Source organism: Oncorhynchus clarkii, chromosome 2, assembly GCF_045791955.1.
Source record: "Oncorhynchus clarkii lewisi isolate Uvic-CL-2024 chromosome 2, UVic_Ocla_1.0, whole genome shotgun sequence".
NCBI classification, from domain to species: Eukaryota; Metazoa; Chordata; class Actinopteri; order Salmoniformes; family Salmonidae; genus Oncorhynchus; species Oncorhynchus clarkii.
This window is the reverse complement of record NC_092148.1, coordinates 16,615,498-16,627,805: the sequence shown is the minus strand read 5'-3', so window position 1 is coordinate 16,627,805 and position 12,308 is coordinate 16,615,498. Positions and strand designations below refer to the sequence as shown.

The following is a 12,308-nucleotide window of genomic DNA, read 5'->3' as shown; positions in this document are numbered from 1 at the left end:
AAAGTTGCCAAAAATAATAAATGTCAAAATAAAGTACTGATACCCCCAAAAAGTACTTAAGTAGTACTTTAAAGTATTTTTTACTTAAGTACTTTACACCACTGCAGCCATGTCCTACTCTGCTATCTGCATTATCAATCATCAACGCTGTTCAGTATGGAGCGCAGTTCACAATGCATGCATCTCATCATGGTAACTTTTTTTTTCTTGTGAAAGGTAGGACTACTTTTGCCTCAACATAGCCTATGCTACAGCAATATAAGGTCTGAATGCAGTCCAATTTACACTTCTCCATCTGGATTTCGGGGGCGATGCATTTTGTAAATTGCAGCTGCAGAGTTTTAAAACAGCCTATCACTTGAATATCGTTACTTTAAGTCAGTGCGTTTGCAAACACTGCCTTTCTCGCTCCATCAATTCCATTCAAATTGCATCCAAAAATAGATATGCCTAATCCTGGTCAAGATTGATATATGCTGTACAGTGCACTCGGAATGTATTCAGACCCCTTGACTTTTTCCACATGTTGTTATTTTACAGCCTTATTATAACATTTATAAAATTGTTTTCCCCCCCTCATCTACACACACTACTCCATAATGACAAAGCAAAAATATATATATATATATTTTTTTATGTTTGCACAAAAAAAATTCTCTCAAATTCACAAATATTCAGACCCTTTACTCAGTACTTTGCTGAAGCACCTTTGGCAGTGATTACAGTCTCCAGTCTTCTTTGGTATGACACTAAAAGCTTGGCACACCTGTATTTGGGGAGTTTCTCCCATTCTTCTCTGCAGATCCTCTCAAACTCTGCCAGGTTGGGTGGGGAGTATCGCTGCACCAGCTTTTTTCTGGTCACTCCAGAGATGTTCAATCGGGTTCAAGTCCGAGCTCTGGCTGGGCAACTCAAGGACATTCAGAGACTTGTCCCGAAGCCACTCCTGCGTTGTCTTGGCTGTGTGTTTAGGGTTGTTGTCCTGTTGGAAGGTGAACCTTCGTCCCCAGTCTGACAACCTGCTCCAGAGCGCTCAGGACTTCATCAAGGATCTCTGTACCTTGCCCCGTTAATCTTTCCCTCAATCCTGACTAGTCTCCCAGTCCCTGCTGGTGAAAAACATCCCTGCAGCATGATCCTGCCACCACCATGCTTCACTATAGGGGTGGTGCCAGGTTTCCTCCAGACATGACGCTTGGCATTCAGTCCAAAAAGTTCAATCAGACCAGAGAATCTTGTTTCTCATGGTGTGAGAGTCCTTTAAGTGCCTTTTGGCAAACTCCAAACAGGCTGTCGTGCCTTTTACTGAGGAGCTTCTGTCTGGCCACTCTACCATAGAGTCCTTATTGGTGGAGTGCTGCAGAGATGGTTGTCCTTCTAGAAGGTTCTCCCATCTCCACAGAGGAACTCTGGAGCTCTGTCAGAGGGACCATCAGGTTCTTGGTCACTTCCCTGACCAAGGCCCTTCTCGCCTGATTTCTGAGTTTGGCCGGGCGGCCAGCTCTAGGAAGAGTCTTTGGGTTCAAAACTTCTTCCATTTAAGAATGATGGAGGCTACTGTGTTCTTGAGAACCTTCAATGCTGCAGAAATGTTTTGATACCCTTCCCCAGATCTGTGCCTCAACCCAAACCCATCTCGGAGCTCTACAGACAATTCCTTCGACCGCATGACTTGGTTTTTGCTCCGAGATGCACTGTCAACTGTGGGACCTTATATAGACAGGCGTTTGCCATTCCAAATCATGTCCAATCAATTGAATTTACCACAGGTGGACTCCAATCAATTTGTAGAACCATCTCAAGGATGATCAATGGAAGCAGGATGCACCTGAGCTCAATTTTGAGTTTAATAGCAAAGAGTCTGAATACTAAATAAGGTATTCCTGTTAATTTGTAATAAATTAGCAAACATTTCTAAATCTGTTTTTACTTTGTCACTATGGGGTATTGTGTGTAGATGACGATTTTTTATATAATCCAGTTTAGAATAAGTCTGTAACGTAACAAAATGTAGACAAAGGGAAGGAGTCTGAATACTTTCCGAATTCACTAATAATTCATAATTTTGCACGCCCAATTTTTCAGTTTTTGATTTGTTAAAAAAGTTTGAAATATCCAATAAATGTTGTTCCACTTCACGATTGTGTCCCACTTGTTGTTGATTCTTCACAAAAAAATACAGTTTTATATCTTTATGTTTGAAGCCTGAAATGTGGCAAAAGGTCGCAAAGTTCAAGGGGGCCGAATACTTTCGCAAGGCACTGTATATGTCAGCCTGCAAATTATACACATTTTAAAATAGGCCATATTATATTTTCAAATATAATTGTGACTTTGTAGGCCTCATGTCCTGCACCAGCATCACATTCTCTCCCAGCTTCATGTTTTGAACGAGGTCTGTAATTCCAGTCCTTATAATACAATACAGTATACTATTACAGTCCACACTCAAAAAGATTAGGCTACTGGAGCTTGTTTCCTTTATTTACCCAAGAGAGCATGTATTCATCTATTGGCTTTTATGTTTTTGTGTCATGTGCGGTAGCCTATATCATAAACAATGTATTATATAATGGCACGATCAGTTGGGCTTTTTTGGGCTTGGGATCATAAAATGTCTTTGATGTATGGCTCATCAGTCTTGGATGTTCATGCTGATCAAAACTCTAATCAAATCCAGGCATTTATATTCTTTATATATTTTAGAATGGCACTTCTGGTTATGGCATGAAATACCGGGTTCGTCATGTGACAAGTCATAAAATACCAGGAAAATATGTAACCCTGGTATGGCTTGGTTGCTTGACATATGTTTTTTAATTCTTTCCATATTTGCTGTCTGGGGAAAAGTTTTGGGGAAAAAAGCTTTACTTTCCCCAGGACAGTTCACACATTTAAATAAATAAATAAACAACCGTGCCAAATGTGTTTTAGTAAGACTCTAAGGGTTACTATTAATGAATGCTCCGTTTTTGTTGTATGTGTGTGTTTTGTTTTGTTGATGATTATGTTTTTCCTGAGTGGTCTCTCGGCACTGTTTTGACTTCAAACAGAAACAATTTCATTATACAACTTTAATTGAATGCATCTTTTTCAGTTACATTGAAAACAATAAGACGGTGGCAACACAGTGAGCGGCTGTGCATGAGACAGGTTGAAATGTCACTTGCTGATGGGAAAGCCTGTATGACATCAAACACTCATCTATGGGACCACTGTTTGCAGGAAGAAGAGTTTGTGTGCGGAGACATGGCTGCTATTGCAGCTGGGGTCCACTGTGACTAGTTGGAAGCGACGGTCTGGTCAATCCAGCCACGCAGGTAGGCGACACGGGAGTAGACGGCAGGGGTACTGATGTTACAGTTGCTGGTGCCCCAGGACACGATGCCCACCTGAAACCACACACCACTGCTCTGACACACCAGAGGACCGCCAGAATCACCCTGGAGATGGAGGAGAGGTTAGGAGCACTGGCACTGGTGGAGATTATTGTAATAGGGGATGAGTGGTGGCCTATCTGACTTCCATTGTCATGCCATTGCCAGAGAATTTGGTTAAACAAATCTGTATCTGGCTGCTTTAAGATGGTGCGTGTGTTGGGGGAAAGGTTATTGCCGGGCGGAATGATACCAGAGTGATTAGAGAGAAATGTTCAGAAACTGACTGGAGAAAGGTAACCTCAACTTGCTCCAGGAGTACAGTAAGTTACCTGGCAAGAGGACACTCCGGAGGCTCCGGCGCAGATCATGGCGTCAGTGATCCTGTTCTGGCCCCAGTACTGCTTGCACTGAGCAGGGCTCAGCAGAGGAAGGGCCACCTGCTGGAGGATACGGGGGCTTGCTGGGGACGGGGATCAGGGGACATGGTTAGTAAGGAGCTTAGTGCTCTAATGAAAGCTGAGGTGGAAACATTGGCATCCATTTGCACATACTCTTGTATTAACTGTAAATCTATCATGTATCAATAATGGTTCAGTAGCTTGTGTGGCCACTCACAGGTGGTGCCAGTCTTGCCCCAGCCAGTGGTGACACAGCGGGTTCCAGAGGGGAAGGAGGTGCTAGAGGTGGCCAGGCACACAGGGGACACGCGGGCGGTGATCTGGACGGGGGAGGACAGCTTCAGCAGGGTCACGTCGTTGTTAAAGTTCTGGCTGTTGTAGTAGGGGTGGGTGATAGCCTACAGGGATCAAGGAAAGTTGTAGACACATAGTGAAGTGATTCATCTTCGAAAGTGAACAGAATCTCAGAACTCTGGTAAAACCTATGAAGCAGGCAGGCATGTTGTGGTTAAGTGAGTGGATCTCTCCCCAGGCTCCTGGACTTACCCTGGAGATGCTTTTGACCTGGATCGGCTCAGCATTGGACTGACGATCGTGCTCTCCCAGGATCACATGGTGACGGCCAGGACTGGAGAGAGAGAAAACCGATTACAGTGTGTATGAATGAACACAGCTCATCTGAGTGAAACTAAGAGGAATGTAATATGTACTTATGAACATGGTGCTAATAAAGCACTATGGAATTAAATGCACTTACGTGACACGGCAATGGGCAGCAGTGACAACCCAGTTCTGGCTGATTAGGGAGCCTCCACAGAAGTGGAATCCAGAGGCATCCTGAAGGAGAAAGGGAGAGGTGGAAGACAGTATATAGTATCGGTCTGACCATAATGTGAAGACAGTAGATAGATAGTATGGGTCTGACCATAATGTGAAGACAGTAGATAGATAGCATTGGTCTGACCATAATGTGAAGACAGTAGGTAGATAGTATGGGTCTGACCATAATGTGAAGACAGTAGATAGATAGTATGGGTCTGACCATAATGTGAAGACAGTAGATAGATAGTATGGGTCTGACCATAATGTGAAGACAGTAGATAGATAGTATGGGTCTGACCATAATGTGAAGACAGTAGATAGATAGCATTGGTCTGACCATAATGTGAAGACAGTAGATAGATAGTATGGGTCTGACCATAATGTGAAGACAGTAGATAGATAGCATTGGTCTGACCATAATGTGAAGACAGTAGATATATAGCATTGGTCTGACCATAATGTGAAGACAGTAGATAGATAGTATGGGTCTGGCCATAATGTGAAGACAGTAGATAGATAGTATGGGTCATAATGTAAAGACAGTAGATAGATAGTATGGGTCTGACCATAATGTGAAGACAGTAGATAGATAGTATGGGTCTGACCATAATGTGAAGACAGTAGATAGATAGTATGGGTCTGACCATAATGTGAAGACAGCACTTCCCAACATTTTCAACATACATTTACTCTTAAGTGGCTAACAAGAATCATCAGTGATTACAGCATTGTTGTGTGAAAAAACAATGTATAGAATGAAAGAGTGGAAATGGGGATACCTGAAGGGAGACTTGCCAGGGCCAGGAGCCAGATACGGCGTTCTGTCCGTTCACAATCTTCAAGCCGCTCACCTGCGGCGGGATGCTAGGCACTCCGCAACCTAGGGCACGAACACACAGTCTCAAACAACACCCTATCCTCATATATAGTGCACCACTTTTGACCAAAGTCCTACATAGTTTTGATTGGCCTCAGAGTATGGACTGACATGCCTTCAGTAACTACCAAAGTATAATACAACACTTCACCTCCTTGTTGGCCAGGGCTTCTTTTAGCTATTCATCTCAACAGGACTTACCTATGTGAATAAATCAAGAATCAAAAATATCAAATCAGTTCATGTTACCAGACATTGACGATGACACCACTCACCCAGGGCTGAGGCCACCAAAGCGAGACAGCTGACGATCCAGAGCATGGCCATAGTGTAGTAGACTGTGCTTGACGTCTCTTTGTCCCTCTCCCTCTTATACCCTGGCAGGCCCATCAGTCATGTCTCCCACTCACCCACAGGTTCCCCCAAGGTCTGATAGAGCTGGGAACAGGTGGGAAAATCTCACACCTCAGGGACAGTCAGATACATGCTTGTGTTTGCCATGTAGTGCACTGTACTCTGTAGTGCACTGTACTCTATGTGGGATAGGCCTAAGCAAACAAGGCTTTGCACAATGATTCCAGGGAAAGTCATAATTCTTTATCTTTATGCTGAGTGGAAAATATGCCCAGACCCTAAATTTGGTCCTCTGAAATGCCCTTAATGTCTTTTTTTGTGGTTTCGTATCACGCTGTCCAATTGGAGTTCTGTTGATGGTCAGAACAATAACATCTTGTAACCGTGTGTTGCACTCCCACGAGCAGGGTGGAAAACCATGGTCAGACCGTTCTGTTTCTATGCAGCTGAACGTGACCGCAAAACAATCAAAAACAAAACACTTGATTAACATTATGGATTCAGATCATATGTTTTATGGAGCCCTCTGACAAAAACATTTGTTTTATTAAGAAAGGAAGCTATTGGGATTTATTCATCTACACAAAGTAGCAGTAAGGACGTGTTCACATTGCTATTCAAGTTCATGCTTTGACACATTTAAAATGTCACTACATTTGAGGGTTGTAACAGAGGACCCACCACCATGAGGTTGAGGCCACTGAGAAAACCTCCAGAAAATAGGATCTTATCCCATTACATTTTGAGAAAGAGACAAGTTTATCAACCAGTCAGGAACAACATCTGAATCTGCACATGGTGCTGTCTTCACACATCATTAACACATACATAGCTTTTTCTACTTATTCATAATAAGATTGCTACAAGATGAATGTCACTTTTGAGGGAACTTTTCTGATGAGCAATAGTGCAGATGTTCATACAAGTTTATATGACTTTAAGCACTTTGTGACTCTGTTAATGTACATTAACTCTGTTATCTCTGTTAATGTACAAAATGCATTTGTCATCTCAAACCTAAGGGAGGGTATTTGGTGGGAGGTTAAAGAAAAACACAAAAAATGCTTATCAGAATCCAGCTTTATTGGTTGTGATATATTCAATCTGATAAAAGGGAAGGTTGTGTGAACTGCACAACAGTACAAAGCTGTAGGAGTCTGCCGTAGATATAAATATTACACAGGATGTTCTCAATAAAAGAAGTGATGACACAAGTCAGGTCTGCAGTAGGTGATGTGTGAAGCCTGGGAGCTGAGATATGGACAGGATGTGGATTCTCTCCTGTAGAGGTGAGGGATTTTAGTCCACCTCCTCGATGGTTGGACCAGAGGAAGAGCCAGCTCCAGCGCCTCCAGGCATACCGCCTGGCATACCGCCTGGCATACCTCCTGGTGGGCCTCCCGTACCCTGATACAGATTGGTAATGATGGGGTTACACACCTTCTCCAGCTCCTTCTGCTGGTGCTCATACTCATCCTTCTCTGCTGTCTAGATGAAGATAAGGGGAGAGATTATGAGATGGTAAGAGACACAGGTGGTGATCACAATATTCTATCTTATATGATTTACTTACTGTGAAACCAGTGCTAACCAACTAATGTTGCACTAAGAACACTCAATCTAGGTGGAACTCTAGACCAGCCACCTGTGGTTTACCTGGTTCCTGTCCAGCCAGGAGATAACTTCGTTGCACTTGTCCATGATGGTCTTCTTGTCCTCCGGGCTGATCTTTTCCGCGAGCTTCTCATCGTCCACGGTGCTCTTCATGTTGAAGGCCAGGGACTCCAGTGAGTTCTTAGCTGTGACCTTCTCCTTCTGAGCCTCGTCCTCAGCCCTGTACTGGTCAGCCTCTTGCACCATGCGCTCAATGTCCTCCTTGGTCAGACGTCCTGGGGATAACAAGATACCGACATCATTATATAATTTCCCATATGTGACATATTCATTATCTCTGACTCGCTCCTGTTGTCTCTCTTTCTTTTTGGGACTCTTTTCTTTGAGGAAAGGGTTGGAAATCAATAAGACCTTTGATCATGTCGTGAGGTTCAAGGTTAAGGAGGCATACCTTTGTCATTGGTGCATACCTTTGTCATTGGTGATGGTGATCTTGTTCTCCTTGCCGGTGCTCTTGTCCACCGCAGACACATTGAGGATGCCGTTGGCGTCAATGTCAAAGGTCACCTCGATCTGGGGGACGCCCCTGGGGGCAGGAGGGATTCCGGTGAGCTCAAACTTGCCGAGGATATTGTTGTCCTTGGTCATGGCTCTCTCCCCCTCATACACCTGAGAAAGAAATTGTGGGAATGGATTAATACCTGATAGTATAGGTGATCTGGCTACTTTACACAAACGTTGGCCTTGTACAGCTGATAAAAGACTCACCTGGATGAGCACTCCGGGTTGGTTTTCTGAGTATGTTGTGAAGGTCTGGGTCTGCTTGGTGGGGATGGTGGTGTTCCTCTTGATGAGCACGGTCATGACCCCTCCGGCTGTCTCAATACCCAGGGACAGGGGTGTGACGTCCAGCAGCAGCAGGTCCTGCACGTTCTCTGACTTGTCACCTGCTAAGATGGCAGCCTGCACAGCTGTGGAGGACAGAGAGGAGATGTTGGATGAAACATTGAATCACATACATTTGACACAGTGACATGTTCCTGCAACACACAGTGAGATACCTACCGGCACCATAAGCCACAGCCTCATCAGGGTTGATGCTCTTGTTGAGGTCTCGGCCATTGAATAGGTCCTGCAGAAGCTTCTGGATCTTAGGGATACGTGTGGAGCCTCCCACCAGGACGATGTCATGTATCTGGGCCTTGTCCATTTTGGCATCTCTCATAGACTTCTCCACAGGTTCCAGGGTACCGCGGAACAGGTCAGCGTTGAGCTCCTCAAAGCGAGCCCTGGTAATGGAGGTGTAGAAGTCGGCACCCTCATAGAGGGAGTCAATCTCGATGCTGGCTTGGGTGCTGGAGGAGAGGGTGCGCTTGGCCCGCTCACAGGCAGTGCGCAGGCGCCGCACCGCCCGCTTGTTGCCGCTGATGTCCTTCTTGAATTTACGCTTGAACTCACCGATGAAGTGGTTGACCATGCGGTTGTCGAAGTCCTCACCTCCCAGGTGAGTGTCGCCAGCAGTGGACTTGACCTCAAAGATGCCATCCTCGATGGTCAGGATGGACACGTCAAAGGTGCCGCCGCCCAGGTCGAAGATCAGGACGTTGCGCTCACCGCCGACCTGATAAGATAAGAGAGAGCAATTAAGTCAGTAGGACTTTCAAAGGACTAATCAAGCAGATCTAGTGTGAACTGTACAACCCAGTTTTTTTTTTGTTTTTTTTTGGCGTTTCTGTACCTTCTTGTCCAGGCCATAGGCGATGGCTGCAGCAGTGGGCTCGTTGATGATGCGCAGGACGTTGAGTCCAGAGATCACTCCAGCATCTTTTGTTGCTTGGCGCTGGGAGTCATTGAAGTAGGCAGGGACTGTGATGACAGCATTGTTCACTGGCTGAAGAGGGAAAACACTATTAGTTAGATCTAGTGTGTATCATCCCTAACTAGACTGTCAGTTTCAGTCATTAACATATAATGTATACCCATCCAATCTTTTCAAACCTACATGGGGTGCATGGAGTGAGTAGGAGCTAAGAGTAGATTTGGAATTGAGGTGTTTTTTAATTTGGTTAGTCAGAATCCCTACCTTGCCCAGGTAAGCTTCAGAGATCTCCTTCATCTTGGTGAGCACCATGGAGGACACCTCCTCAGGGAAAAAGGTCTTCCTCTCTCCCTTGTACTCTACCTCCATCTTGGGCTTGCCACCATCGCTCACCACTGTGAAGGGCCAGTGCTTCATGTCCGACTGTACCACGGCATCATCAAACTTACGACCAATTAGACGCTTGGCATCTTTGGACACAGGGATGGCAGAGTAGGGTTGATTTTCAAGAGTAGGATGAATTTGTCTGTGGACACTGGTCTAAGGTCAGTTTTGCATTTCCCCCTAATGGAGTGGCGCGAGGCTGATGGATTTAAATCTAGTACTTTTAGGCCCTCAAGTGGGGACTACTGATAACAACAGGCAAGAGGCTACAGCGCTGAGCTTAAAGTAAAACCCTGATTCGGTTCCCTTTGTCCACTAGAGGCTTCATCTAACTACCCACTGTGTGTCAAGGTGAGGTGATGTGCTTACCGAACACAGTGTTGGTGGGGTTCATGGCCACCTGGTTCTTGGCGGCGTCACCGATCAGCCTCTCCGTGTCGGTGAAGGCCACATAGCTGGGTGTGGTTCTGTTGCCCTGGTCGTTGGCGATGATCTCCACCTTGCCATGCTGAAAGATGCCCACACATGAGTATGTGGTCCCCAGGTCAATGCCTACTGCTGGTCCTTTAGACATCCTGCAACAACAAGACCAGAATTAGAGTTCATTAGTGAGAGGAGAATTACTTGAAATATTTGAGAATTATGTAGGCCTACAGTATCATACAAGAATGTTGAAAGATACTTTTCATGAAGGCGATATTGTTATAAAACCTCTTTTGAATATTATCAGTTATTAGTAGTTAGCAACAGGTAGTTAGATGACAACAGTCAAATGTTTCAACTTGTGTTGAAAGCCTTTGGGGTTAAAGGTCATCATGTTCATGTATGTGCTCACGTGTGTATGCGTGCCACGTGCACGTCTTTGACAGTGTGTGTGTTCCTTCCCTGTCATTCACAGAGAGCAGATGCAGTCCCACGTGAGCCCCCAAATTGGAAGTGATCCCCGGGGCTCAGCTGTTCTAGAAAGTGCTGTCTTGGCAACATGCCAACCAGTGGAGTGGTACCAACACCACAACTCCTTAAAGCAGCAGTACCACCAGTAGCATGCCAACAACCCACCCTCCCTCACCCTCCCCTCCCTCATCCTGTTTTCCCCTCTCCACAGATCATTCTGGCAATACAACACCCAACTGTTACCAGCCAGGCTAAGTCAATGTGATGTATTAACACAGTGGCTTTTTTCCAACAGCTGAATCACACAAACTACCAACACATTCTATTAATATGGCTCACAGATCTGTTGTTGGAACACGGGTTGGATTAAATTATGTGATTATTAATGAGCAGTTAAGTAAAACTGGACTTTGCCAATATCATATGTACTGGGCAGTTACCTTGTTGAAATACTTACTACTGTACTTCACTATTGTGTAATATGGAAGGTATTATGGGCCTGGACTGTAATAACAGTAAAGGCCTTAGAAACCTCACTGCTGGAGAAGGAACTATGATATATTTTAAAGCTGTTACCTCACAATTAACTAATACATTAAGTCAGTGGGGAAACAAGTGGGAATTGTTGAAATGGTGAACATGCTAGACAGGGCCAGATCATGTGGTGAGGCCCAAATATTTTATCGTAAAAAAAAAAAAAGTTTGGCATGTAAATACTGTACCTAATTATGTTATACAGCCACTTACTGTATTCTTGTGAAAGGATAAAATTAGCATTTCTCATATTCGGGATGGATTAAATAGACAAAGCCACCTCACACAAACAACTGGTACTTGTAAATTCCTTATCACTTACGATCTAATTATGTTACTCCTGGTATATTCATTTAATTTGAACAAACCCTTGTTAGCATCCTTTTTTATCTATTTAAAATAAAAAAACGTATCTAATAACTATCGGTGCTAAGCATACCATACATACCACTGTACCCATATTTAGATCAGCTGCGCATATTTCATATGTACATGATTAGTGTTCAAAATGACAGAAGCATCAAGCATATGGACAGAGCTTACACCATTGGGTGTGGTGTGTGAAACTATGACAGTGTTTGTGACATACAGTGAGACAAGGCAGGCCACAAAGGGATTACAGGCACAACTTCCACTGGTCAAGCATGTCAGTGGACACTGGACAACATGTGTGTCCAGAAACAGAAAGTCATGCAATAGACAAATCATTCAAACAGGCTTTACAATAACTTTTGGCTTCATGCTACTTAAAAAAAACACTACTTAAACAATTTGAGATAAGCTTTATGCTAGCTCTTAACACTCCTCCAACAGCCAATAGTTGACATAAAGCATGCTAGCGTCATTATGAGAGTGGGGTCATGTCCCTTGAGTTGGACAGGAGCTGGCAAGTCAAAAAGCAGAGCTGAATGCAACGCTTCTTAGAAAAGGAGTTACCTTGCTCAGTCAGTTGTGCAACGCTTCAAAGATTACCACACAAACCACAGAACACCGGCTGCTCAATTCCACTGAAGCACTCCTCTCCTTTTCCTGGACAGAAAGACTAAGAGGACGAGTGTCAGGTCTCTCCAGAGTATATAGACACAGACAGACAGACAGCACACGGCTCACTGAGATTCCATCAGGGAATCAGGTGACTCAGCCAGAGAAAGTTCTAGGCCCACGTAGCTGCCTGCATGTGCCCATTCAGTGCTAGCCAACTAACTTTATCTGGTATAGGAGTTAGCGGAATT

General features: G+C 44.4%; 2 protein-coding genes across 2 annotated transcripts; both read right to left on the bottom strand.

The window, feature by feature from the left end:
- Window positions 1-3,059: 3,059 nt before the first annotated feature.
- On the bottom strand, window positions 3,060-5,910 carry LOC139423062 (chymotrypsin-like protease CTRL-1). Its single transcript, XM_071174680.1, has 7 exons — window positions 5,753-5,910; window positions 5,380-5,480; window positions 4,536-4,615; window positions 4,325-4,406; window positions 3,996-4,176; window positions 3,710-3,840; window positions 3,060-3,443 (listed from the first exon to the last, which is right to left on the bottom strand). Exons 1-7 carry the CDS (start codon window positions 5,865-5,867, stop codon window positions 3,282-3,284), a joined length of 852 nt encoding a protein of 283 aa, XP_071030781.1. The 5' UTR covers window positions 5,868-5,910; the 3' UTR covers window positions 3,060-3,281.
- A 986-nt stretch (window positions 5,911-6,896) lies between these two features.
- Window positions 6,897-12,255, bottom strand: LOC139422977 (heat shock cognate 70). Its single transcript, XM_071174518.1, has 9 exons — window positions 12,013-12,255; window positions 10,018-10,223; window positions 9,529-9,734; window positions 9,184-9,336; window positions 8,511-9,066; window positions 8,214-8,416; window positions 7,916-8,114; window positions 7,488-7,720; window positions 6,897-7,319 (listed from the first exon to the last, which is right to left on the bottom strand). The coding sequence occupies exons 2-9, from the start codon at window positions 10,220-10,222 to the stop codon at window positions 7,131-7,133; spliced, it is 1,944 nt and encodes a 647-aa protein (XP_071030619.1). The 5' UTR covers window position 10,223; window positions 12,013-12,255; the 3' UTR covers window positions 6,897-7,130.
- Window positions 12,256-12,308: the final 53 nt, after the last annotated feature.